This window comes from Zosterops lateralis (genome assembly GCF_965231275.1).
Source record: "Zosterops lateralis genome assembly, chromosome: 5".
NCBI classification, from domain to species: domain Eukaryota; kingdom Metazoa; phylum Chordata; class Aves; order Passeriformes; family Zosteropidae; genus Zosterops; species Zosterops lateralis.
This window is the reverse complement of record NC_139766.1, coordinates 38,865,957-38,892,339: the sequence shown is the minus strand read 5'-3', so window position 1 is coordinate 38,892,339 and position 26,383 is coordinate 38,865,957. Positions and strand designations below refer to the sequence as shown.

Genomic DNA, 26,383 nt, shown 5'->3' with positions numbered 1-26,383 from the left:
ACCTGACATCTTACAGTAGTTTCTGTTCTTTTTCAAGGGGACAGTTCTCTATAAATTTATATGAATGGTAGCATGGCCTGCAGAATGCATCCACGGTGCAAGCTGGAAGTCTTATTCTGTGGACTGATATGTACACATATCTGCACCCTTTTGTTGGTGTCTCTGCCTGTTTTGTTTCTATTTAAATGCTTAACACAATACTGAGAACCTGCAGCGCAGGGATAGAGAAATGAGTTGATATTTTTACACTCGGTATCCCGAAGTTTTGAAAGAGGTGTCTTTTTAAAGCCATGGTCCCTATATAGAGAAATTTCTTTTTCTCAAAGCATCTGCCATGCATTTGTCCCTCTGTGTTATTTTCACTGTCTTTCAGATTGGGTTTGGTTTGGGATGTTTTAACTCTGCAGAAGTATTGTTGCCTTCTCGTGGCTAGAAAGTAATCCTCTTATCCCCAAGAGGATCAGTAGGCTGGAATAGACTGGACATGAGTTAATGCTGCCCTAGTTAGCATAAAACTGGAATTTTCTTGCAAGACTTGCTTTGTGGCTATTTTTCTGTGTCTAGCCATGAGTCCTGGTTTCTTTGGCTCAGTTTCCCTTTGATAGTGATTTGTTGCCTGCTTTAGTGATCCCTCTGCAGAAAGAGGGAATGCTTCAAAGATTTATCTTTGAATCTTTTTCAGTCCTTAGGAGCAGAAAATTCTCTTCCATGATTATTCTGGTTGTAGTGCAGTAAGGCTGACTGCACAAATATATATATATATAAAACATGAAAAAGTAGAATTCAGTCTGTGTTTGGGAAAAAAATGCTTCACTTATTTTAATTTGATGACCCTTTTTTGAATTCACAAACTCTCTTGAACTGAACTGGCAACTGGCAAGTTATTGCTGAATAACAATTTAAATTGTGTATTTTCTTTTTCACCTAATTTTGATGTACTCACCGAAAGAAATTTATGGCAAGCAATCCTCCTCTTTTACCAACATATGCACAGAAAAAAAATATATAATTAGAAAAGGAAAGAAAGTACAACTAAGGCTCTTCCAGTGTTCGTCATTTCAAATACCTCTGCTCTTGCCAATTGTGAAAGTGAATTCTTCTTTCCACAATAAACACTGGAGTCCCACACCAGGTGTGTTTCCCATGCATCAAACATTGCCTTAATGGTAGCTGAGGTAATCTGGTATTGAATTGCTTACTTATGTGCTTTCCTCTAGGGCAGACAGTGTCTGATGTAGCAGGTCAGGACTTGTTTTCAGTATGACACTGATGTGATACAAGTCTTAATCCTCAGCTGGTGCTGAGGAATAGCTCCCACTACTTGAGACTGGCCATGTGTATGTACAAATCAAAGAACGATGTAGAATTTGTCCTCCTAAGAAAACAGTTCACTTATGGAATGTTATCTGACAAAAATAAATATTTTTATTTTTTTTTATTTTAGGTTCTTATGCTTACGATGATTTCTTAAACATTTTGTGAACATGGAATTTAGGAAACAATGGAAAGCCATACGGCTTGCATGAAACTAAAATGGGATCTGTCTGAGAAAATAATTAGGCTTGAAGGAAAGGTTTTCCTTTTCAGGATGTTTCTGGAAAGGAAAGAAAAATAGAACAAACGGTTATGTAGGGCCTCATGTTACAGGCTCTTGTCTGTGATTGTCTAGAAATTGAATTAACCTCTCTCTTGTGCATATTTTTTAAAATGTAGCTTAGGAAAGGCTACACAGAGGTTAGGACTCTGAAGGTCTAGTAATCAGAAATAGTAGCAGAGGTCCTCACACTGGTAGAAAGGACATCTTGTGACAAGAGGAAAGGCGGGGAAGAGGGGGAAGAGAAATGTTAATTTTGGCTGTAGAGCTGACAGAATAGATTTGTCTCCAAGGCAAATAGTTGTAAAAGTAGGCCAAAGGGGTCTGCTGAGTAAACAAATGGAAGTTTGTTAGTTCTTTCCAAAAATGATGCTTTCTGTGTGCACTAGGGAACAGGAGACAGAAAAGGAACTTGTTAGTGTTTTAATTACTGAAGACAATTGCATATAGCTTTAATGCCACTACCAACTGAGGGTTTTGCCTTCAGGAATAAAACATCTATTGTTCATTAACACAGAGAGCTTGCCCACAATTATGTTATTAAGAGCAATTGTGTTATGTGTAAAAGAAAACCTGGTAGGTTTCTTAACTCTGCATTCCAAAATAAGCATGACATTTCAAGTTTTACAATGTAATCTTTTCAGAAGGATGCTTTAAAACATTTTTTATTTATGTTAATTGCATGAAGTTTGTAATTAAAAAGAACAAAAAAAGTGAGGCAGTTTAATTTTAAAGACTCTTCACTGATTGTTATTTTATAGTATCTGTCATCCTGTAGTGTTGCATGCTTGTCCTAAATAGGTAGGGAGAGTTCTGTAACTCCTTGGGGTTATTTTGGATTTTAGGGGTAATTGGAAGTCATTTGATAGAGGGGAAAAAATTTAATTCTGAAGTATTACTGGGATGTAACTGCAAAAATTCTCTCATCAACACATACAAATTAAAGGAAAAATACCAATTTTTTGTGACAAATTTTAAGTATTTAATTTTTTAAAAAAATTCAGTCATCTTTTACTTTGCAATGACTATGCATTATTTTCTGAGGTTATATTTGTTAATTAAAAAAAAAAAACATACTAGAGTAGAAAACTAAAAGTTTTCAAGGGGAAGATCCCTTTTGAGGCTTGCTGTCAGGGATCACTCATTTTGTCTTTATTCTCGTTAGAGCAAGATTTTAATTTTGGAGTTAAGAGGAAGAAGAGGGGAAGGAGGGAAATGAGAGGACATGGAAAAACACAGATTAGGGTTACGAGGTGAGAAGGGAAGAAAGAGTGGTAAAGATCAGAGTGGGTTTGCAGGACTGGAATGGGAATAACAGCCCTGGCAAGGCTTGACAAAATTTGTTTTCAGGATATAGGGACAATTTGAGAACAGAAGGATGGTTGCTCGTGAGTGATTTTCCTTTAATGACTCTCCAGTCTGCCTCCCCTCCCTGCAAAAATGCACAGCAGACACTATAAACCAAGAATTACCCACTTCTCATACTTGTTGGCTGCTAGAGAGAAATCAGGGCATAGCCTAGGATGATAGGACTGCCTGATATAAGGACATCAAACAGAAAAAAGGTAGAAACAGGTACTTTCATGGCAGTACTATGGGCTGAGAGCATAGAGTAGCTTACACTAGCAAATGCTTGGTTGACCTGATGTAAACAAAATTATGCTGTGCTTCTACCTACTTACAAGTCATCCTAGGTGTCTGTTTTGTCTGTACCTAAATCCAGCACTTTTGTTGGGACATACCCTTTTGGAAGATGTATTACTTAGATAAAAATCCAGGCCTAGGAAACCAGTTTATGTTCTTGATCTAAAGCAAGAGAAAACCTATTTAAAGCTTACCAATATGTAACCTGTGCCATGGGATTGTGTTAGGTTGACTGGGCAAGATGGACAGAAATCCCAGAATCACAGAATGGGTCAGGTTGGAAGGGACCACAGTGGGTCATCTGGCCCAGCCTCCCTGCTCAAGCAGAGCTCATGGCACAGGATTGTGTCCAGACAGTTCTTGAGTATCTCCAGTGAGGGAGACTCCACACCCTCTCTGGGCACTGCTCCAGTGTTCACTCACCAACACAGTAAAGAAGTTCTGATGGAACTTTCATCATATTCTGATGGAACTTTCTGTGAATCAGTTGCCTGTTGTCTCTTGTCCTATTGCTTGACAACACTGTGCAGAACCTGGATCCATCCTTTGGATACCCGCCCTTCAAATACTTATATACATTCATGAGGTCCTGTCTCAGTTGTCTCTTCTCTGGGCTGAACAGGCTCAGCTCCTACTCTTATATGAGAGATGCTCCAGTCCCTCAGTTATCTCTGTTGCCCTCTCAACAGGAGCTCCAGAAGCTCCATGTCTCTCTTGTCCTGAGGAGCCCAGAGCTGGACACTGCACTCCAGATGTGACTCCACCAGGGCTGAGCAGAGGTGCAGGATCACCTCCCTTGCCCTGCTGGAATGCTCCTCCTGGTGCACCCCAGGACACCATTGGCCTCCTGGCCACAGGGACACTGCTGGCTCATGGACAGCTTGGTGTCCACCAGGACCCCCTGGTCCTTCTCCACAAGCTGCTTTCCAGCAGCTCAGCCTCCAGCCTGAACTGGTGCCTGTGGTTATTCCTCCCCAGGTGCAGGACCCTGCAGTTTCCTTTGCTGAATTTCAGCTGGTTCTTCTCTGCCCATCTCTCCAACCTGCCACGGTCCCTCTGAAGGGCTGCACAGCCCTATGGAGTATTGGCCACCCGTCCCTGCTGTGTGTCATCAGTGAACTTGCTGAGGAGGCACCTTCTCATCCAGCCAAGCCATTGATGAATAATACTGGGCCAAATATTGACCCTTGAGGGACTCCACTAGTGATAGCCTCGAGCCCTGTGGCACTGATTACAAATTCAGATATTTCGTGTGCAGAATCAGTGGGGTTTAGATAGATGAGAGTGATAAAGCATATTGAAATGGATTAGACTGGTCAAAACAAGCCAATACACAAGTTATGCAGGAAAAACTCATTTACCAAAGCCAGGACAGGAGATAGTTTTAAAATGTAGGTGTGTTATGTATCATTTTCTTAGTATTCAGAAACGTCTCCCTACCTTTTAAACAAAGTCTGTTCTAGCAAGTTATTTCTTTGTGAAATACTTTGTTAAACACTTCAAAACACCATGTGCTGATTTCAGTAGCAATTTAGATTTTTGCAGCAGAGTGTAATGTCTTCTTGTGTGCAATGAGCCTGAACCAATCCTTTATATTCTTTTTTTCTTTGTCTTTCTAAATGTGTGTGGGCTGCAGATGGTTCTGTGAAGGAAAAGAGCTCCAGAATTCCCCTGACATTCAGATCCATTCTGAAAGTGGAGGACTTCATTCACTAATTATAGTAGAAGCCTTTGAAGACGACACTGGACGCTATACTTGTCTGGCTTCAAATTCTTTTGGTTCAGATAGCACATCAGCTGAAATATTCATTGAAGGTAAGAGATAAAATAATAAAATAGTTGATGCATATAAGAAAAGATAACTAAGCTGAAGTTTACTTTTGGTTCTTTATCTTAACATTACATTCAATATGGTGGTATTTTTACGGTATTCCTCTGCTTTTCTTTAACACAACACATTTTGAACATCACATCATATTAATTCAGCTATTTCAAAGAATGTGTCAGGAATCACTGAGTAGATTGCTCGTTATTCAGGGTAGAAAAGAGATAAAGAATGAAATAGAAGGAACAAACAAAAATTTGGGCATATCGTTCACTTTTAAGCAGTAATTCTGTAAATTACTAGTTAAAGATTTGACCAGTGATAGCAATCATGATTTTCATGATAGCAGTAATCCCCATCTCAGTTTTGAACTGCCTCCCTGTGCTCTCCCTGCCTCTATGTGCCTGCCCCAAATGAGTCTACTTTAGTCATGTGTAAATGTACTATAATCCATTATCTTTGGTATACTGATTTTAAGTCAGATTAAAGTCAGTCATAGTGGTTTTGTCTAGAAACAACTGGACATTATTGTCAAAATATTTCATGACTGCAAAATTAGTCATAACTCAAATATTATTTTCTCTGAGAAAAGTTAATGATGACCATGAGTAAAATTATAGAGTTATTTTTTTAGCAGAGAACTGTATTTCAGGCAAGATTACATTAACTGAATACTGATTTTTATTTTAATTCATACATCTCCCAAAAAATTGGGTACTTTATATTCTTTTACCAGTTTTGTAACTCATTAAAACTAATTTAAATGGTCATGTGAAAGCATAAAATAAATTAACATAAGAATTAGTTTTAAGAAATCAGAATAATGACACACCAAAATAATTAAATAGCTTTTGATTTACAAAACAAAAAACTTTTTGCTGTTATTTAGCTAAATCATGACATAGGTGTCTTTGTGGGATTTCTTTCATTATGTTCTTTATTCTCAGAACTTTTTAATGCCCCATTGGAATATAATAACAAAATCCCCAAGAATTTTCTGAATCTTACAAATTCTAGTAAGAGTTTTCTTTACAGAAGTATCATGATTTCAAAATACTCAGGTGTAGTACAAATACATCTTGTTGTGTGAAGTTTTAAGGACAGAAGAAACAGTAGAAGATGAAAGAGCTAGGCAGAGAGATGCTGTGAATAAAACAATTCATTCTTTGACACCTGCCAGTCTTGCTGTATTGGAGTCCAATCTTGAAGTTCTGTAACATTACTTTGAAAGAGAGAGGCTTGTACAAGGCTCCTCCCCTGTCACTTTTAAGGAAAGCAGGTTGACACACAAGCATTGCTTTGTACATTGATAGACTCAATGACACCAGTGTGTCATACTTTCTTTTGTGCAGCAGGCCCAGCCATGCAAGACCTGGTTGTTCTGTGTTCTTTAAAAATCCTTTCATGCAGACCCATCTTGATGACTGGACATTTGCTTCTCTCTTCTCGTCTGTTCTGTGCTACTTAATGCTTTGATTTTTTTTTTTTTTTAATAGCATAAACTTTGTAAATCAACAGGGTTCTTGGGTATTTCAGTCCCAGCATTGCTTCATTAGAATCCATCTATGTTATACTATGCATATTGATTATGAAGTGCTTACGGTTTGTATTAAACATACAGCTATCCATATATATGCACAAATTCCTTTAGGAATAATATGGACTGCATAAATGTCTAGAATGAATGTGTGAAGTATCTGTTGTTAGGAAAAAATAGGACAAAGGGAATAAAAGCTTCCATATTTTTTTTCTTTAAGTAAGCTCTGGGTATTGCCAAACACATACATAATATCTAGACTTCCACTGGCAAGAAATAGCAATACATAAATGTTATGTGTAGGTTAATGTAAATAGTCTGAAATGTGGACATCATGGGCAGCAAGTTTAGTCTGAAAATGTCTTGGTATACTGAATTGCTCTTACTTAAGTTTGAAGATTTGTTATCTGTGTATAAGCCATATGTTTGCTTAAGCTTCAAATTTAAAATTTAAGTAAATAAAATTATACATTTCCCGTAGAACAATAGTACTCAGCTTTTTTCTTTTTTTTTTTCTGTCTCAGACATATTTGTTTCGATAGGAAGAGAGACAGCTAGGAGCCCAGAGAAAGCAATGTGCAATTAGATTGGCATGGTTATGATTTCTGTAACTGTTTGAAGTAAATAGTTACAATTTATATCAGATTTTTAAAATATCACAGTTTGTTACAGAGAGTTCTCAATTCTTGAAGTGAAATGCAAAAGTATCATAGTTTTTTCTTTGGAATTTAAACATTAAATAAAATCAATAAAAAGATGTGAGGTTATTGAAAAAACTTTATTTTCCAGGTGCAAGTTCTACAGATTCAGAGACTGAAAGTTTAATTTTCAAATTAAAATCTGGAGCTATGCCACAGTAAGTATGTAAAGCAGTACCAGTATTGTGTAAATGTTCTTAATAAGGGATACTGGAAAATCTTTGGTAGTCTTACAATGTGAAAAAGAATCTGGGATACACTTATATATGCCTTGCCTTTTCTATTTCTCTCATCTGATATAAATGTGTAATATTATAAGTGTAAATTGTATTAATTTCCTTGTTCTGTCAGAGAAGGCTGGCAACATATTTGTTGATACCAACTTTTCATATTCACGAGTAAGTTCAAGTTAACCAAGTTTTCATTTGTAGTCACCCAGTCCAGTGCCTCCAAAGAAAGTAGAGGACTACAACAATTAAAGAAACAACATACCTTTTAGTTTCATCTTAAATTATTACTTTTTCTTGATGTGAGAAAGTGTAAATTAGCCAAAGGTTGTGTTCTAGTCAAGCTTCATCCATCTGTCTTGATCTTCATCATTCATGTTGATTTTTTCAGTTGTTAATGACATATTTAAATATGTGGAAAGTACAAGGTAGGTTACATATTGAAAACATTAACACTTTGGCATTTCAGATCTTATAAAGCGCTTCCTGGGTTTTTATTTTTCAGGGCCCAAAAGAAAACCACTTCTGTTTCCTTGACAATAGGATCTTCTACACCAAAATCAGGAGTGACTACAGCTGTAATTCAACCTATCTCTGTGCCCAGTCAGCAGGTATTTTTAGACACCAATTTTTAAATTAGTAAAAGTATGTCAAATTTTCTTCCCAAGACTTGCAACTCCTGAAAAACTCTGACATTTTGAGGAATTATATTGTTAAACTAAAAACTTAGATTATTATATTAAGAATTATGATCTTTAGAAATTAGGTATTTATCCACTGAATGGGACATAAAAGAAAATATATGTATGGATTCTTACACAGTGTGTAAATCAACACAGCATTTGAGCAGCAGACAGATCTGGTGATGATGAAAATTACAGAGTTTATCACTTAATAGTGACTTGTTCTAGTCCCAAAAGAATGTACTCTAAATGTTTGCCTGAAATATTTTTTAGCAGAAGTTTTAATTTTTGTTAATAAATGTAATATTGCTGTAATTTCTTTGGGCCTTTTAAAGAAAAATAATTTTTACTATCTAGATGTTAAATATAGAAAACCATTGTTCATTCATTTGTACTAAGTCTTTAATGCCACTGTGGCTGACTTAGAGTTTACATGTAAATCATAAAATACAAACAAAATTAAAATTTCTGTCAGCCTGTACATGGCAAAATCTTTTCCCTTCCTTAGGCTAACCTTGATAAGCTTTTAGGTACCTGGATTTATTTATCACTGCATCAGTGAAGGGATGTAGTAGCAGGAGAAGCAAAAATGCTTTGGTGCAAAGGATTTACTTGAATCTATTACACAGGAGTCAAATTCTCTAGATACTTTTAAGCAAAGACAATTGGATACAAAATTTTCATTGGAAATATAGACGCCTTCAAAGCTTGCATTTTGATTTTAGAAATATAACAGATGTGAAACAGTGATGTCTCCAAAGAAGTATGGTAGAAAGAGAACACCATAATAAGACTGCACATGTGAGAGTGCAGGGGCCGTACCAATGAAACTAATATTCTTTCCATTTTATAGCATGGTTGCATTGTTTTGCAGATTCAAAGTCCTACTTCATACCTGCACCATCTGGATGGACCCAAGCCTATCTATTCTGCACCGATTTTTACGAAGGTATGTCTTATCCACCATGATTTTTATATCACATTCTTATAGTCCAAAAGAAAATAGCACAGTTATGTATCCTAATGCAGGAAGATTTGATCACATTCAAATTTTTCAGTATCAATGACTTCATAAGAAAATACTTTTCCACTGCAACAATGAAGTTCTTAAGAATTCTACTAGTGAATTTAAATGAATATTCTGTATGAGTTTTTCTTATGCCTGTGACTGTTCTCCAATGATAAATCTTTGTAAAATATAGCAAGATAAGCACCAATTACATAAAAGAGTCTTGACAAAGCCTCATTCACAATAATTTATCTACTGATAAGAACAAGTAACACAGGCTTTTTAACTCTGATTTAGAAAAAACATTGTAAGGTAAAAAATCATAGAACCGCTTTGGTTGGAAAAGACCTTTAAGATCATCAAGCCCAACCATTAACCCAGCACAACCAAGCCCACTGCTAAACCATGTTGATAAGTCCCACATCTGCAAGGCTTTTAGATACCTCCATGGATGGTGACTTGACCACTTTCCTGGGCAGCCAGTACTTGGCAACCCTTTCTCAGAAAACAGTTTTCCCAATATTCAGTCTAAACCTCCTCTGACACACCCTGAAACCACTTCCTCTGGTCCAATTGCGTGTTATTTATGAGAAGACCCCAAGCCCCGTTTCATTACAAATTCCTTTCAGGTAGTTGCTGAGAGCAATAACATCCCCCCAAGCCTCTGTTTCTCACAACTAAACAACCCCAGTTCTCTCAGCTGCTCCTCATAGGATTTGTGCTCTAAACCCTTTACTAGCTTTGTTGCACTTCTTTGGACATGCTCCAGCACCTCAATTATTTTCCTGAGGGGCCAAAACTGAGCATGAGATTCAAGGTGCAGTCTCACCAGTGCTGAGTACAAGAGCCAATCCTTTCTCTAGTCCTGCTGGTCATAGTTTTTAGAAGAGAAGTTTCTATTCAGAAAATTCTATTCAGTATTTCTTAGGTAATTACTTAAGTCAATATTTATCTTCATGTTCATCCCAAATCAAACTTAAGAAAAGGGAATTAGGCATGCTTCCCTTATCTATAAAATACAACTTCAATTGAAAATATTATTTCATTGTGCCTCAAACAATGATTTCCATAGTAGTAATTATTGTTTAATCACTACTTGTTGAAGCCAAAATGAAATATTTCTGGTTATTATTTCAGGAAAATATTTGATTAAAAATTAATATGGAACAGTAAATAGTTTTGCCTAGAAATAAGAGTAAGAGTAAGCAAGAGTAAGCCCTCCTGTGTACAGCTGTCTAGCTTGGCTCCAACATATTCCTGTCTCATGTCAAGAAAGGTCTGATTCTGTCCTTCATAATTTTGCACCCATAGTGCACCCAGGTGTCACAGGAGGGTGAATAGTGGAGGTGCAAGAGATTACAGAATGTGGCTACTGCAAGGTAGGGAGGCAGGCAATTTCCAAGTCAGAGTTGGAAACAGGAGAAGTCATCCCCCATTCAGAAACTACCAAAGCAATCAAAACTCTGCTGTTTCTTCCTAATGCTCATACTTCTTGTCCCTGAAATGCATTATTAACTTGCTTAGGACAGATGGGACATACCAAACCAAAAAACAGTAATTACAGAAGAAACAAACCAGATATGAACAACAAAATATGTACTTAGTCCAGCTTCCTGACATAAATTTCTCTCCATACAAAGTTCAGGGAACAGCTTGAAGATTTTTAAGTTTCCACATAACAAAATTCTTATGCATTTGATTAACTAGAGATCTGTGAATAGAAACTAAGAATAACTGATCTTAGCCCTAACTTCAAGTGCTTTGCTGCATTAAGGTCTAAAACTTTGTCAATAAATTGTAAAAGAAATGAGACAATACTGGACAGTAAAATATAATCTTTGATTTATAATCTTAAAATAGATAACAAGGTGAAAATAGCGGCTATCACCTGTCAGTTCTATTACTTAAAATACTGTGTTTCCCTCTCACTGCAGCTCTTCATTAAACATCTAGACTTCTCTGAAATTTCTCACATGTGTACAAGGGTTTATTAAGCCAGAATACTGTCTCAGAAGCTACCCATACACTAGTTAATATATCCTAATCATAATGGTGTCATCTAATTTTGCTTGGTTTGTTATATATGGCTCAGAAGAAAAACAACTCCACCTTCCAGAGCTGGACCCGAAAGCAGCTCAGCTACTCCCAGGGTTAAGTCAATCAATGTGTAGTTAGTTCCAGAATTTTCATTTCAGTTTGTGGAAGAAGAACAATAACAGAAAGCTCAAACTGCAGTGATCTGCATGTGTTAATTTGAGAAATTAAATACTTCTGCACTTTTCCCATTTTTGGTCTTTTTAGGAATGTATTTATAAATAACCTATTCAATAATTTTTTTAACTATAGAGATGTATTAAATTCAATCAGAATGAAACAAAATGTCTATTGCAAAAATGTAATGACACAATAAAATAAAGTTGAATTACAAAGGAAAGAAAAGACTATTTTTAAGAATGTAAAGTGCTCCTGTGAATTTTGTGATGTTCATATTTCAGGAGCTACAAAATGCCACAGCATCTGAAGGACAAGTCGTGGTATTGGAATGCAGGGTCAGAGGACCTCCTCCCATTTATGTTAAGTGGTTTCGACAGGGCATTGAAATTCAAGATTCTCCAGACTTCAGAATTCTCCAAAAAAGTAAGGCAATGTCATGGTTTAACTTCAGCCAGCAGTTGAGGACCACACAGATCCTCATTCACTCTCCCCCAGTGTGCTGGGGAAGTGAATTGGAAAAATAGGACTGAGAAAACTCCTGGGTTGAGATACAGTTTAAAAGTGAAATCAAGTCTCAGAAGCAAAGCAAAACAAGGAATCTTTTCACCCCTTCCCGTGGGCAGGCAGGTGTTTAGCCATTCTCAGGAAAGAAAGGTTCTGTTACCTGTAAGTTGCTTGGGAAGACAAACGCCCTAACTCTGAATGTTACCCCTTCCTCCTTCCTCACCCAGATATATGTGCTGAGCATGATGTCATCCAGTATGGAGTATCCCTTTGATCAGTGCTTTTTGTTTGTCCTGGCTGTGTTGCCTTCCAATTCTTTGTGAGCCCCCAGCCTCCTCACTATCAGCAAGATACAAGTAGCAGAAAAGGCCTTTATAAAAAAAAGTCTCTGTATCACCAACACTGTTTTAAGCACAGATCTTAAACACAGCCCAATACCAGCTACTGTGAAAAAAATTAATCCCACTTAAACCCAGGACATTTTCCACCCCATTATTCCATACCATTTATGTCATGCTCAGGTCCCACACTAGCCAAGAGATCCTCATGAACTACGCATCATCCCTGTAACATTTCACAAAACCTATTTTGAGTTCTGTTAGTCCTTGTCTTTGGGCTCCATCTGTTACAATGATACTCAGGACAGGAGAGGTGGTGTGTTGCATGAGCTTGCTGAGCACCAAAGCTAGCCCAGGCCAGGTCATCACTGCCCTTGCACTGCTTCTTGTGAGGACTTCTCCTCAATTGTTTCATGTTGTTCCTGGTATAGTAATTCCCATAATATGCAATTCAAATCACAGATTACAACAGTTTAAAGGTATTGCCATTACAATCTTCACCTGTGGTCCCACTGGACCCTAGCATTGGATTTAACATTGCAATTAACTCCTTGCCTTGTTTCTAGCCTGGCTAGCCACAAGAGGTCCTGGCTGTCTTCACCTCAGTCAATTCCAGATGTACTGGACACCACTCTAAGTGAAACCCAGCTTCGCCTGCCCTCTGCTGCCAAAGGGATTGAGAAAAACACATTAGTGATGTCAGTTGTGGCATCCCACTTGGCTGCTTTTGACTCCAGTTCACACTGAAGTTCTGGCACATCTGGCACAGCTGCATTCAGCCAAAACCAGTTCAGGCAATAATCTGAAGTGGCTGCTTTTAATACAGGATGGAAAAAGATCATGAGATTAGTCTGTTAGGATTCAGTTTTGGACAGAGTCCTTTCCTCTTCCCATTTCAGTTCTAACGGCTAGAAGTAATAACTGAACTGCTGCTACTGACAAACAATTAAAATATTGTTGATTTTGTAATGTCTGCACAGATTCTCTACTTATTTACATTATTTCAGTATAATATGTTCATTCAGTACACTGTTACTTTCAATGTAATCTCTAATATAATTTTTCTTGTTTGTTTTCCCTCCTTATGATGTGATATGCAGAGCCACGATCTGCAACTGAACCTGGTAAGAATCATATGAAAAAATAATCTCTTGATTCACTAGCTCTTTGAGTTTGTACTGAAGCCATAAATAGAAAAGTGTTTCTGCTGAACATTGGTAAATTGAAACCCCCTTAAAGACAATGCTACTTTATCACACCTCCCATACTGTACTCTGTCCTTTACATCAATTGCTTTATTAGTTAAACAGTAAATTCCATTTAGACCAGCAAGGAGAGTAAATGGTTTGCATGCTACTGAGGGAAAAGGGGCAAGTCCCACAAAATTCCATTACCCAAATGGTGCTCATAAGAATTACGTAACACCCAACAACTAAGTGATAGTGTTACCAATCCAGGTTGGCAGATGTGATGTGTCTTAAACAGAAGTAAAACCTGATCTGGAAAAAAAAAAAAAAAAAAAAAAAAAAAAAAGGCATTGGCTGAATTTTTTTAGCCTATTCACAAGATAAAAGTCCTAGATTTCAACAAGTAAAAAGTGTCATTCCAGCTGCAGGTTTTCTCTGTCTGCTTCATTTTCCCATTATTCATCATTATGTAATGAGGGAGATTCTTGAATAGTAAGTGGATGCTAAAAGACTGACAATGTTCTTTACTGTTTCTAAGTCAAACATGTAGAAGAGAAGACAGCAATACAGTCTTACTTTGGTTTAAGAAGGTGGCCAGTTATGCTTGAATAGTCTTGAATTTGGAGAAAGTTTTAATTATGACACTTAAAAAAATAGAAAAGTTTTCTATCTAAGATCTGAGTATTTCCAAAGAGTGTCTCTGAGGGATAGCAGTGGAGGGATGTTTTAAACTCTGAGAAGTTGAACTGAGGCAGGACAGACCTAGCAGCTCAGAGATACTTGTAAAGCAGCGCAGTGACTATGAGGATACAGACTAGGAAAAATGCAGCTTTCCTTTAATTTTCATGGAAATGAGAGGAAGGAAAGAGGGAAAATATCAGTACAATTCAGGACAGCTGAGTAATGATATGTAGAACTCTGGTTCTTTGGAGGGCTTATAGCAAAGTTTATTGAAAGGAAGATTCTTTTTATACAGCGTTTAGGTACAATGAATAGGATTGGTCCTTTGGGGCAACACCTCTATACCTCTTCTTACAAGTAAACAAGTTAGAAAAACACCAGGTGTGAGGAGGAGGATATCTACAAGATTGTTTTGGGTTCCTCCTTCTGATTTCCCAGGCCAGACTGAGAAAGTTCTGTATTTGGCTTTCCCACAGGCTTCAAGCTTCTGCCTGGAGCCTCAGAATCCATGTTCTGACCACTGTCAGTTCCCACAGGAAAAATCTTTTCTTTGTCAGCTATTCACTAATTTTCTTGCTACTTCACAAAATTGTTACATACCTGTTTGGACTCGTGTCCATTACACATATAGTTTGCACACACACATGTGTGCAATGCTCTATCCTAACAGCTAATGCTGTTTATCATGGTGTGCAACATCATCAGCTCTGGTATTTGCTGATGCCATGTGAAGGAAAGAAGAGTATTGGAAAACCAAATTAACCTCTAATGAGGAATTAAAACATGTCCAAGTGCTAGCAATGGGCTATTAGTACTTTATAGTTATAACACAAAGTTTAAGCTTTAAATATTGTAAGTTAGTGTATAAAACAATTTCGGGGGAGTTTCAGTATCATATCAAGCCTTTGGATATGAAAATAAATAAAGGACAATAGGTTTGTGGTGAAATACGTTTAATTGTTTATCTTTCTTAGAACATTCTCCTGTAATTCTAGGTATTACAGAGTAAGTCTCCCAGTTTAGCTGTTTTCTTGATATCTTAAAAAGAAAAAACAATCTGATGAATAAGTGACTTTTTTTTCCCCTTCTCAGAGGAACATTTCTCCTGTCAAAGTAGCAAAATCTTTTCTAGATTTAATCTACCAACACTATCAGAATCATACCTAGTATATCTGCCTCATTCTCACTTGGAGCTTCTTTTCTAGAAAATCACTTGAATGGCATTCAGTTAGATCTAAAAGGAGTGAAATTTTACACAGAAGTTTCTAAGAAGTATAAATTTACCAGCCAATCTTGGAGTTTTTAATAACCAATTTAAGATTCTTCTGTCAAGACTAACAGTCATGAATATTTGCTTCATTTTGGTAATTTTTTTTTTACTCTTTCACCCTCTTTAGTAAACCTAGTGTGTGTAATGCTAGATGAACTAAATATTTTAGAACAAGAATCAATCAGATTCAATCAGCATCATCTAGTATAAAGGAGAAGCACTTTTTTGCTAGAAAGAAATTATTTCCTTTGTGTAAATAGTCGAGTACAAAGGAAACCATAGATTATGCTTCTTAAAGACTATTTTTTCATGAGCAACTAATTTTTATATTGTTAGTTGGCAGGTTTGTATAGGCTCTCTGACACTTAATGCTGTGGAAGAAGTAAGAATGTTGATATTAGTTCACAAAACTGTCAACTTGGTTTCATAACTGCTGCTTGAAATAGGAAATAGAAGGTGAGATCTGAGGCCAAAGAGATCATTCCTTTGCCAGCTCTCTCACATACCTGCACTATCATGTTGAAAGTGCTTAATATTCTCCATCCCGTTTCTGGGTAGCTTGCAGACTCTGAGGGGAGACACCTGAAGTCTTCTAAAGGGTACTAGGGAATGGATTATTACATGAAAGGTGCATTTCTTGAGTCTTCTTAAGTACAGAAAAGTTATTTAATGCTGAGGTATCTCATACCATTCTCAAGAGAGTTGGCAAGACAAGAATAGGAGGACATATCAGTTTTAGTATGTGTATTGTTGCAGTTTTATAGACATAAGAGTAGTGAATGCCTGACTGCAGTCTGGCTGGTTTGTTGTTGGATTTTTTTTTTTCATGCTTGTAATTATGTTGCAATATATATTTATGAGCATCTTCCACCTTCAGTCCGTGAAAGAATTTCAGTTTGGTATTTTGTTCTCCCTGCTTTCATTGAGCTAAGCACTACATTATCTCTTAAGATTTGTGTGCTTACTTTTTCCTACTAAGCCCTATTAAACAATGTAGTATCTTAAATAGTGCAGTGTCCTACACACTACAGGAATTAATGACAGTACACTTACTGGCTTATTTGTGTAGAAATTGACACTACATATGAAAAAGGAATGTAAATAAAGTTTGGGACAAAATGTAAATATTTCTTTTTGGCATAAATAGTGAACAATGTTTTGTATATTAGTAGTACCACTGGTGATAAGTAACACTGGGTTTTAGGATGTGATGAAGAATCTTAAAATTTGTAGAACAGGAAGCTAGATATGGGTATCAGAAATGTAATAGATGCAGCACTGCTTTGTGATGTAATTCATACTCTTAGAAGCCAGACTAAACAATGCCTTCAGAGGAAATTTTTCATGAGCAAACACATAGCTCCTATTCAATGCAGATAGTTAATACATACGCAAGATTGATAGAGAAACATGCATATGTTAGATAATTATTCAGAATTTTGAAAGATAGACATGTTTCCTAACAATTTTTCCAAGTGTAAAACATCCATGGAATTTTACATAAATTGTAACAAGTCGTAGTGTGACTTTAATTGCTGATTGTCAACTGAAGTCCAACCACCAATAAACACTTCATAGCACTCAGTAACATTGGGTGCCCTTTGATAGGTCACTACTAATAATTTAAAGGAAAAATAGTCTGTGAACTCACACAGGTAAGAAATTAAGAAGCAAAGGGGGGTTTTTGGTTTTTTTTTTTTTGTTACACTCTATCTACTCTAATGTGTTTTGCACTCCTTTTTCTGTCTAGACAGAAATCAGTTTGGATTGCAAATCCCTCCAGACTGCTTTGTGAATTAATAGCAGTCAGATTACTTAAAGCCAACATCACAGTTTGTCAAGTTACCTGTTCTGTACTTCTTTCTTGGACATTTTGACTTTATACTGATTGAATCCTTCAAACACAGCCTGCCTGAGAATGAAAAATCCCATGGAATCACTTGCCAGCTGTTGATATTTTGACCATTACTCAGCTGTCTGGAGACAGCCACAAACTGTATTGAATTACATTAGAATGATTGTCTAACAGCATGTAAGAAGAAAACTGTATGAAGTAATTTTGCTTAAATTGCCAGGGAATTGCCACATATACATGGGGTTTTTTTTTTCCTAAGCACAATACTGTGTATGTTCACCAAACATCTCAAAAGATAGTCATCACTTTTCTTGGATTGTGCTTTCTTGTTTCCTGTTTAACTGCTCTGTTCCAGAGTCTCCACTCTAGTAAGTAACTCCTTTAGAAATCCCCCTCTATTTCTACATAATGTTTGAAACTGAAAATATATGGCAAATGTTACAGAAATCCTTACAGCTTCCCTGCACCAAGAAAATCACCTTTCTGGTAGCTGATGAAATTCAAAACATAGAGGCTTTAGTAGGTTAGCAGGCATACCAGATCCTTGCACTTTTTAGTGAAAACAAGAAAATTATGACTAAGGATCTGTCAGCTTTCACTGCTGAGAAGAAAACAAGGGCTTAGAGAGAGCAATCTTCTGTGAGCCATATCTCAAGAAGCCAGATCAAGGGAAAAAAATGAAAATAGGCTAAAATTCCCTTTCATTTAAGGTGGTCTGATCAACTTACATATTATTGCTTGTGAATTAAATTTTCAATTGTACACTGTGCTCCCAAGATCCCTATAGAATTCTGTTCCTGTCAGTGACCTCATTTCAAGTCTGATGGCTACAAGTATCCTTGCTTGTTGATGCTTCCAAATTCAAAGTAAACATCTGATCTGTTTTGTACTATGTGATTAAAAAAAAATACTCTCGTTCCTCTCTGATTATAAACATTTAAAGATTTTGGGGTGCAGTAATATTCACAGCTATGTTGCTGAAACCAATAATTCTAGTTTTGATGTATATACCTAACTTAACTTCAAACCAGGTGGTTTAGGCATCTACAGTACCATAACTACCTTAGGGTAAGTTTTAGCATACACTTTTCCCTGACAGTGATAAATGGATTAATTTCTCCTCAAACTTGAACAATGTTTTAGGGGCTGAATTTTTTCTTGCCATAGCAGTGTTCCCATTTATTGTACCCAATCAGGGTAGATAGCAGACATCTTGGTTATTGATGACATATTGTGTGACCTAGGCTCTCCACCCTAGAACTGCATTTTATTGCTCACAATCACATTTGCTGTTGTTCAGTTTTCGTATCAGTCTTTTGTAAGTGCTGTTTGAGATATCTTCAAACATAGTCAGTTTTGTGCATCTTCTAAAAAATTTACTTTTCATTCCTTGAGTGACACAAAGCCTATTAAATAAGCCAGAACTCCTGTCTGGCTGGGTAAATGTACATTCAATAGTGATCATCAGAAACAGGCAAATTGAATACATTTTTTTGTTATGTTACTGCAAGCTAAGGCATCTACAGGTCTGCTCTACTACCATTTATTATGCTACTCTGCATATTCTCCTCTATTTTTACACTTCTCTATTCTCTTTATATAAAAGATGCACAGATAGTTAGATGAGAAGTAACCTGGTGGGCCTATTCCTTTGAGTTAAACTGGAGTTAAACACTTGTGGAACATGAGGGAGAATCAGACACAAGTTGTCTACAAGTTGGCAGAGTTCTGTTTTGTTGGATTTTTACCAGAAAACCACAGCTGTGACTCCCCACTGACTCTGTGTATCAGAAAACTTATGGCTTTGAACCTACAGCTATGGAAATTGCTCTGTTCATTGCATCAAAATGAACAGCTACCTAGCAAAGGACTTTGCTTATTTCCCCAGCTGTGTGTGCATTACAGTGGAGGAAGCTAACAGTCACATTTGGAGATGGAGTTGCAGATATAAGAACTACTCTATCTTTAATGTAATACAGAGAAACATTTTGAAGTAAACACATTGCCAGTAATAAAATTTGTTAAAATGCAATAGTTTTCTCTCTTACCAAAGTTTATTCTTCCTAATAGACTCATGAATCATAAAGGGAAACAATTGCTCTCTAAAATGTTATCTTTCTAAATAACTGACAAAACAGTCAAGTACTTGCATGCCTAAGCATTTTACATGTTTCAGTGAACAAAATGCTTTTGTATTCATTTAGTCAAGTGTTAAATATGTTTTAAAGCCCTGAGAGCAGCATTTCAGAGCTGCTTTCTGGAACACATTTCTGCGATGAAGTTACTTGTCAGCTGATAATCGCCAGGAAGTAGAACAGACTTTATTTCCCTCAAATCTTCCTATTCTGGTTACCACAGTACCAGAAAGTAAAGTAATTACGTGAGTCAGGATGTAAAGGTAGAAACATACTCAGAACATTGAATATATCCAGAGTGTGTTATGGAAATCTTGAAAGAATCTTTCTTTTGTCAAATTAGTATTTAATTTCTATGTGTTCCACAGTAGTAAGCCTTTTAGAAAAGACTTGGAGGTGAGTGATTCTTGGCTTGGAGGAGGAAAATCCATAAAGAAGATGGCAATGTGTTGTTCACACATGCTTTTTGCCCATGCTGCCTTTTGATTTGTTCTTAGGATTTTTATGTTTTTAGTTTAGCCAGTTTCTTGTGATTGATCACAAATGTATTGCACTTTGTTCATCTGGTTGAAAAGACTAAATTTTAATCTCTGCTCATTTTCACCATTAATTTACTTGGAAATTTTTTTACAAAGATTGCCACAATCTATATATATATATCTATATATAATTTTAAAACATACCTCTTCAGTAAACAAAGCACATCATTGTAGAATCCATTAGAATTCTTTTGTCACTGAGGGGTGAAGATCAGCTCTTCTCCTGTGATCATTTTACACACTTAAAAAGCTGGAAGAATGTTATGCATTAATTAGCTCTGCTGTTTGAATAATAGGACTTCTGCTGGTTGTTATGTTTTATAGTGCTTTTACCCTCTTTCAGAGAGCAGTTCTCAGCCTGGTGAAGTGATCTTCTTTTGCAGCCCTGGAATACCCAGCTCTCAGCATTCTGCTGTTAAATGAACAGGAAACTTGAATGCTGCTTGTATAAGATTCCATCCCCAGGGTCACTTCAGTCCAGAAGTGCGCACGTGTGGTTAACAATACAGCTTCAACTGCTTATGACACACCAAGGCTCTAAAAAAAGCTGATCTCAGTAGTTCAAAAACTAGCTTGTGTTACCCATTACTTTCCTGATAAGACCTTTCATGAGTCATTAATCTTCATCTGTGTTAGATAAGATCCAACGTACTACAGTATTACCAGACATGACTCTTGCAGCTACAAAGAATGACTGGTTTGCATTGCCAAAAAAAAAAAAAAAAAAAAAAAAGGCATGTTCTGCTGTCTGAAAACCAACTCTGAGCCAAATATTTAGTCAGTCATTCATTTTTAGCCCATTTCCAGTACAGGAAGTTTTTTGGATACATTGTCATTTAAAATTGGAAAAATTTCATAATTTTTTTGTTAACTGTCTAAATGAGACAGTGGTCTGTCATTCCACAGGGAAAAAAAAAAAAAAGCATGAAACCAAATAACCACTATTTGAGAATGTTTTCCTTATTTGAACTATAAGAAATGAAGTTGACCTTACTGAACTTCTTCTACAGAATAATTTTCATATGGAAGTTATTAGATTCTAAAGTACTTTTCCTCATTTTACAGTATGCTTTTATTAGCTGATTTTGTGATAATATATGGGATTGTGTGTACGTGTCCAAATTGCAAAATGCATTTTTCTTTTGTTTTTAATTAAAATGAATGTTACAAAACTTCTCTGTTTTGGTTTTGAGACTAAAAAATCAGCATAAACAAAAGAAACTCTGAATTAATTAAGGAGACACACAATGTAGAATTGTCCAGGTATAAAATTATATCTGCATATTGTGTAAATAGTAGGATTATTTAAATTATCTGTACTGTGACATCTCAAAAAAAACCAGACAAGTAGAGATAAAGTGACTTCTTTGAAGAAACTGGAAAAAAATATGCCTAAACACAGTTTAACACAGTTAAGTGTGCCCATTATAAATGGATAAAATTCATTTAGTAATAATTACTGTCAGACCCAACCTAAAATCCATCACACAAGTTTTCTGACAGAAGCCCTGGTATAATCAAGGTATATATCATGGCTTATCAAAGTAGAATGAACAAATTTAAAACAGCTCCAGAATACGTCTGTCACAGCATTCTGAAGAATTTTGGAGGAGAGTGTTTTTTATTAAATGTTTAATGTATCTATTTTCACTGCTGTGCAGACAAAGACAGAAATTATTTTCCCAAACTCTGCATAAGGGGGATATTTATGCATCTGGAGTTTTTAATTCTGGTTAGTATATACAGAAAAGCTAACTGGAAGTGGTGATAAAATGTTTTCTAGTTTTACTGGGAATGGGATTTGATTTGAATGTTGCATTAAATACAGAAAAAAAGATCAAAGAAAAAAAAGAAAGAATTGTGTAACATTTGTAATGATTGTGTTATTTAGAGACACAAAAAGAGCTTGCAAAGATAATTGTTTCTGGAAACCATTAGATTCATTTTTGTTAATTAGTACTATCCTGCATTGAAAACACTGAGTGTGTAAAATGACTGCACAGACTTGTAACTGCAAAATTACTGTTCAAGCCAGTTTTGAAAACTTAGCTTGATGAATTTACTTCTTTCAGATGTGAAGTGATTTTCCTTAAAGCCATTTATATTGGAAGCTCTTCTGCAGGTCTCCCAGTATTTCTTTGCAAAAGTCTACTTATGGTGTCCTTTTAGCACACAGTGCAAAAAACACTACATGATGCTTTAAATAGTTTATGATGCACTTTATTTTTCTGTTTGTTTCCAGAGGAGATATGTACACTTGTAATAGCAGAAACTTTTCCTGAAGATTCAGGAATTTTTACCTGCACAGCAACAAATGAACACGGTTCAGTAACAAGCAGTGCACAACTAACTGTCTGCTCAGGTATGTGACAAAGAAAGAGAAGTTTTAGGCATAAATCTTACATAATTAATTTACCTGTGAAGTCGTCAGTCTGCTTTCTTTGTGGAAAATAGCTGCTGTAGCACATGGGGTTTGTCAATCCCAGTGCATTCATATAAAGCAGACTGGATGTTTCTTATGTTAATTTCCCAGTTTAATATTTTTATTAATGTGAAATACAGTTTTAAAGTTCTGCCAGAGGCTCGGCATACCTTAAGCATTAGGGTTCAAGACTAGATGGCAGCAGAGCCAAAATTAAAATGATGAAATTATGCTACTAAAGGTGGCCTTCTGTAAAATAAAACACTGTGACATGATGTGTTTAGTTTTGTGATGTTTCCATATTTATTGCCATGGGATGCACTAACTGAGCTGCCATTGCAAACATGCAAAATACATGAATTCTTCAACATTTTAAAATTATTTGTTCCTCAGTGATCCTGAAACTCCAGGAAGAGGAAGTCCTGTTTTAGCTATTGTTGTCCATACTTGCCAATCTCAGTTAGTGTCTTGATTCCTGAAATAGATTTAGAGAGCTGTAAGGTTTCTAGTTGTGCCTTAAGAAAATTAATAGCCACCCATGTATCTAATTCTGCATAAATTATCAATAGGAGGGCTAGAAATGTACCTTTGTAAAACGAAAGATATTTCACCTTTAAAAAACTGAAAATACACCTTGTATTTACCGTGTACATGGTCTATGACTTGTTGAAGAGACATTCTTTTTGATTTCTTTTAGCCAACTTGGAATGCTCTAGTGATGATTTCCATCATTTCCCACCACTTCCTCCAGTTGAAATTAGCTCTCTTGAGCTTCCTCCTACGAAACATACAGATATCCACCAAGCAAACAACACTGAATTGAGACCTGGTGTGATAGACCTTCAACAAGAGCTCAATTCGCCTGAGGAAAAATCAAATGGCCTTCATCCTCTTCATGGAGTAAATGGAATGATTAACAGCAAGGCAAATGGTGATAAATCCATCCCATCACCAGCTGTCCTGCTTTCACCCACAAAGGAGCCACCACCTGTGCTTGCCAAACCAAAGCTGTGAGTATTTTTGTTTGGGATTTTTTGTTTCCTATAAACTTGATATTTGTTGACAGCAGTTTTTTTTTTCCTGTAGTGATTTAGCATTAGACAAATGGACAGTCACTGTGCCTGTCCCTTGAACAGTCTTCCTGTTGCTGTGATTTATGTGCCAAAGAGCTGAATACAGGAGACAATTGTTTTCTTTACATAGTGCTACGTCAAAGGGGAGAACATTTGATATCCCAGTGCCTTTAGAGATGTTTAAGGTAAAGTCACAAACAGAAAAATATTGTAGTGGCTGTTGCTTTTTGCTTTTTTTTTCCCCTAGTCACTGTACCTAAAGATTATAGTGGCCTGAGATTTTTGGATGCTATTTATGTTTCAGCACTGGTTAGGTTTGGTTTTTTCTGCTTGTGCTTGGGTTTGTGTAGTCAGTGGATATTCAGGTGTGTAATGTTTTTATTATTTCGTAACTTTATATATAACACATATCTCGTACTGCTTTCAGCCACATTAAAGTAGCTCTCTTACAGCTAACAATCTGAGAAGGCAAAGCTCTAGGAAAGGAGAGTGAAATGAGTGATAAAAAAGTTGCAGTAACATTTTTTACCTTTCATTAATGGTGATACCTTATGCATAAGTGATGTTATGCTCCCTTGTTTACTTATAGTTTGATTTTAACATTGTGCAGATTCCTCTTTTCCATCTCACTTAAGAATATTTGGAGTGTGATGAACTAAAATGCTACTTTATTTAATTTGCATCAATAGTTGGAAGGAACTATAAATTATAACAATGTGTTTAAGAAGAAGCATGAAACATGGTCTTCAAGCTTAGCAAGGTCATTTGTTTTATTCCATGTTTTCACAGGAAACTTGCAAAACATAAAAATGCTGTTATTTTAGCACTCATGTTGACTTTAAACATGAAACACACAAAAACACATTTGAGGCAGCAAGCTAATAGTATTCCCTTTGGGCTCTCACTACCTTTTCTTTCAGTTGCTCTTTGTCATTCTAAGCAGAAGGAGAGGAGGAGTGGAAGAACTAGAAAGACGGAGTAGTGAAATAACAGTATATATGGTGGTGGTTGCATGTATGGGCAGGAGGTTGCTGATGATATGGAGCAAGCCAGGTGGTCCTGTACCCACCCTATCTGTTGCAAGATCCACTTGTGAAGAAAGGAGATAGATAATGGCTCCAGCAGAGCAGTAAAAAAGAAATTTCACCCCAGAGCTTTCTTTCCCAGAAGCAAGGTTGTCTGAGATAAGGGAAAGAATGGTATAAAAGACTTCCCATTGTATAATGTTCACTGCTCTGTGTGCAAAATTTGTTTTGTTTTTAAACATAGAGTCGACATCAAATAGAGCAATGAGAGAGAGATGCTATTTCAAAAGTCCCTTCAGTTGCTGATGTCCCAATTGATGACCTTGGAATCCCCAGTGTAATTAGGCTTGATTCCTATATTTTATGATTAACAACACTTGATGCACAAGTGACTGATCTTGATAGCAGTCAAGATACATGTTTTGCTTGGCCTAAGGCAGTGTGAGTCTGTCAGAAATTGAAATCTTGCCTTCTCCTCAGCCAAGTATTTTGCTCCCAAGCACAGTGATAGCATGAGGAAGGGAAAGAGTGCCAACAAGAGGAGAAAAATATATGTCTGACTGCAGAGACTTGAAATCTGCTTTCAGGCATTTGGAAGACTGCTTCCCTAGTAGAAGTGAACAAAATAATGATATTAAAATTAGCTGAGTAGTAAAGTAGCTCTCTCAACCATGAGAATGATCTCTCTTGAAAAGAATTTATCTATAGAATTGTATCTGTCCATAGAGTATTAGATGATAGAATATCATCAGCATATACTAGCAGTGAAAAAGAACAAACACATTAATTACAACCTTTTTAAAAATTTATTTAAACTTCTAAATTGTTAACTATGGAGAGAGCTTTATGCTTCTGAAAATCATTAATAGGTTTATTTTTCAGGAAGATTCGTTTTAAATTTCCAAAGTAATCTTTTGTTTTCAAGTTTATCTTAAGTTATAAATTACTTAACAGGTTTATCTGTGAACTCTCTGAAAACAGTTTCTTCAGCCAACTCTGAAAGTAATTGCAAAGAGTTTGGGAATGATAGACTGGTTTTGGTTTTGTGTTTTTTATTATTTTTTTTAATATAACAAGGAGGAGAGTCTGAGTAACTTCTTGAAGTATGAAATACATTTGCATCTTGGCAACGTAGTTGTAACATACACCTATAAATAATGATTTATCACAATTCAATCTAATGCAAGAGCAGACCTGCTACAGAGAGTTACTGTAGTTGTTTTCAGGCTTGAAAAGTGTTTTTAAAGTCCTAGAAAACATTCAGGTTGTGGTTACAGACACTTTAATAATCCTTCAGGCATCATTAGTTGTTGCTTCAGTTTGTGTTAAGACTATTTAAAAGAGTTTAATATGACAATAGAAAAAAAAATCTGGGAAAAATATATATAGAATGAATTGGGGAAGTAGCCAACACCAGGTATTTTGCTAAAGTGAAATTTAGAAAACAATAATACTAAACATGGTTAAAAGGCACAATATTTCATAATGTCTTGTTTGCAACACGAGTTTCTGTAGAGTGAAAGGATTGTTGAACTGAAACAAAACCCCCTGATTTCTGTGATTCTGATCTCTGCTGCAGTGACCTATTTGAGGAGGTTGAGCTATTACTGTGCCTAGGATTTCTCTGGTCCATAATGGTGTAATGCACTGGTGAGGTTTCAGAAGATCCCCAACAATGTGTGTTATCTTAAGATATTTTGCATCTCTCAAATCAGGCAAATGGTGTTTATATTAACTTCACTGTGAAGCCTGTGTATGAAGGTTCTGCCTTAAGCCCTTATAATCCTCAGTGTGAATGTCTGCAAAAAAGACAGAACACTGTTCTGTAGAACTGTATGTAACATGTCCATGGTTTCAAATTAAGAACTTCAATTCAAGTGGCTTGATATCATTATTATTTTTCCATGTGTCTGTTAAAACAGT

At 36.2% G+C, this 26,383-nt stretch overlaps 1 protein-coding gene across 1 annotated transcript in view; it reads left to right on the top strand.

The window, feature by feature from the left end:
- Window positions 1–26,383, top strand: part of PALLD (palladin, cytoskeletal associated protein) — a 141,687-nt gene that overhangs the window by 15,165 nt on the left and 100,139 nt on the right. Inside the window, exons 2-9 of the mRNA XM_083862410.1 lie at window positions 4,875–5,053; window positions 7,390–7,456; window positions 8,031–8,136; window positions 9,083–9,157; window positions 11,713–11,854; window positions 13,374–13,397; window positions 22,183–22,302; window positions 23,060–23,372. Of these exons, the coding sequence (XP_083718536.1) occupies window positions 7,449–7,456; window positions 8,031–8,136; window positions 9,083–9,157; window positions 11,713–11,854; window positions 13,374–13,397; window positions 22,183–22,302; window positions 23,060–23,372 (788 nt within the window). The 5' untranslated portion in view covers window positions 4,875–5,053; window positions 7,390–7,448. The remainder of the gene's footprint in view (window positions 1–4,874; window positions 5,054–7,389; window positions 7,457–8,030; window positions 8,137–9,082; window positions 9,158–11,712; window positions 11,855–13,373; window positions 13,398–22,182; window positions 22,303–23,059; window positions 23,373–26,383) is intronic.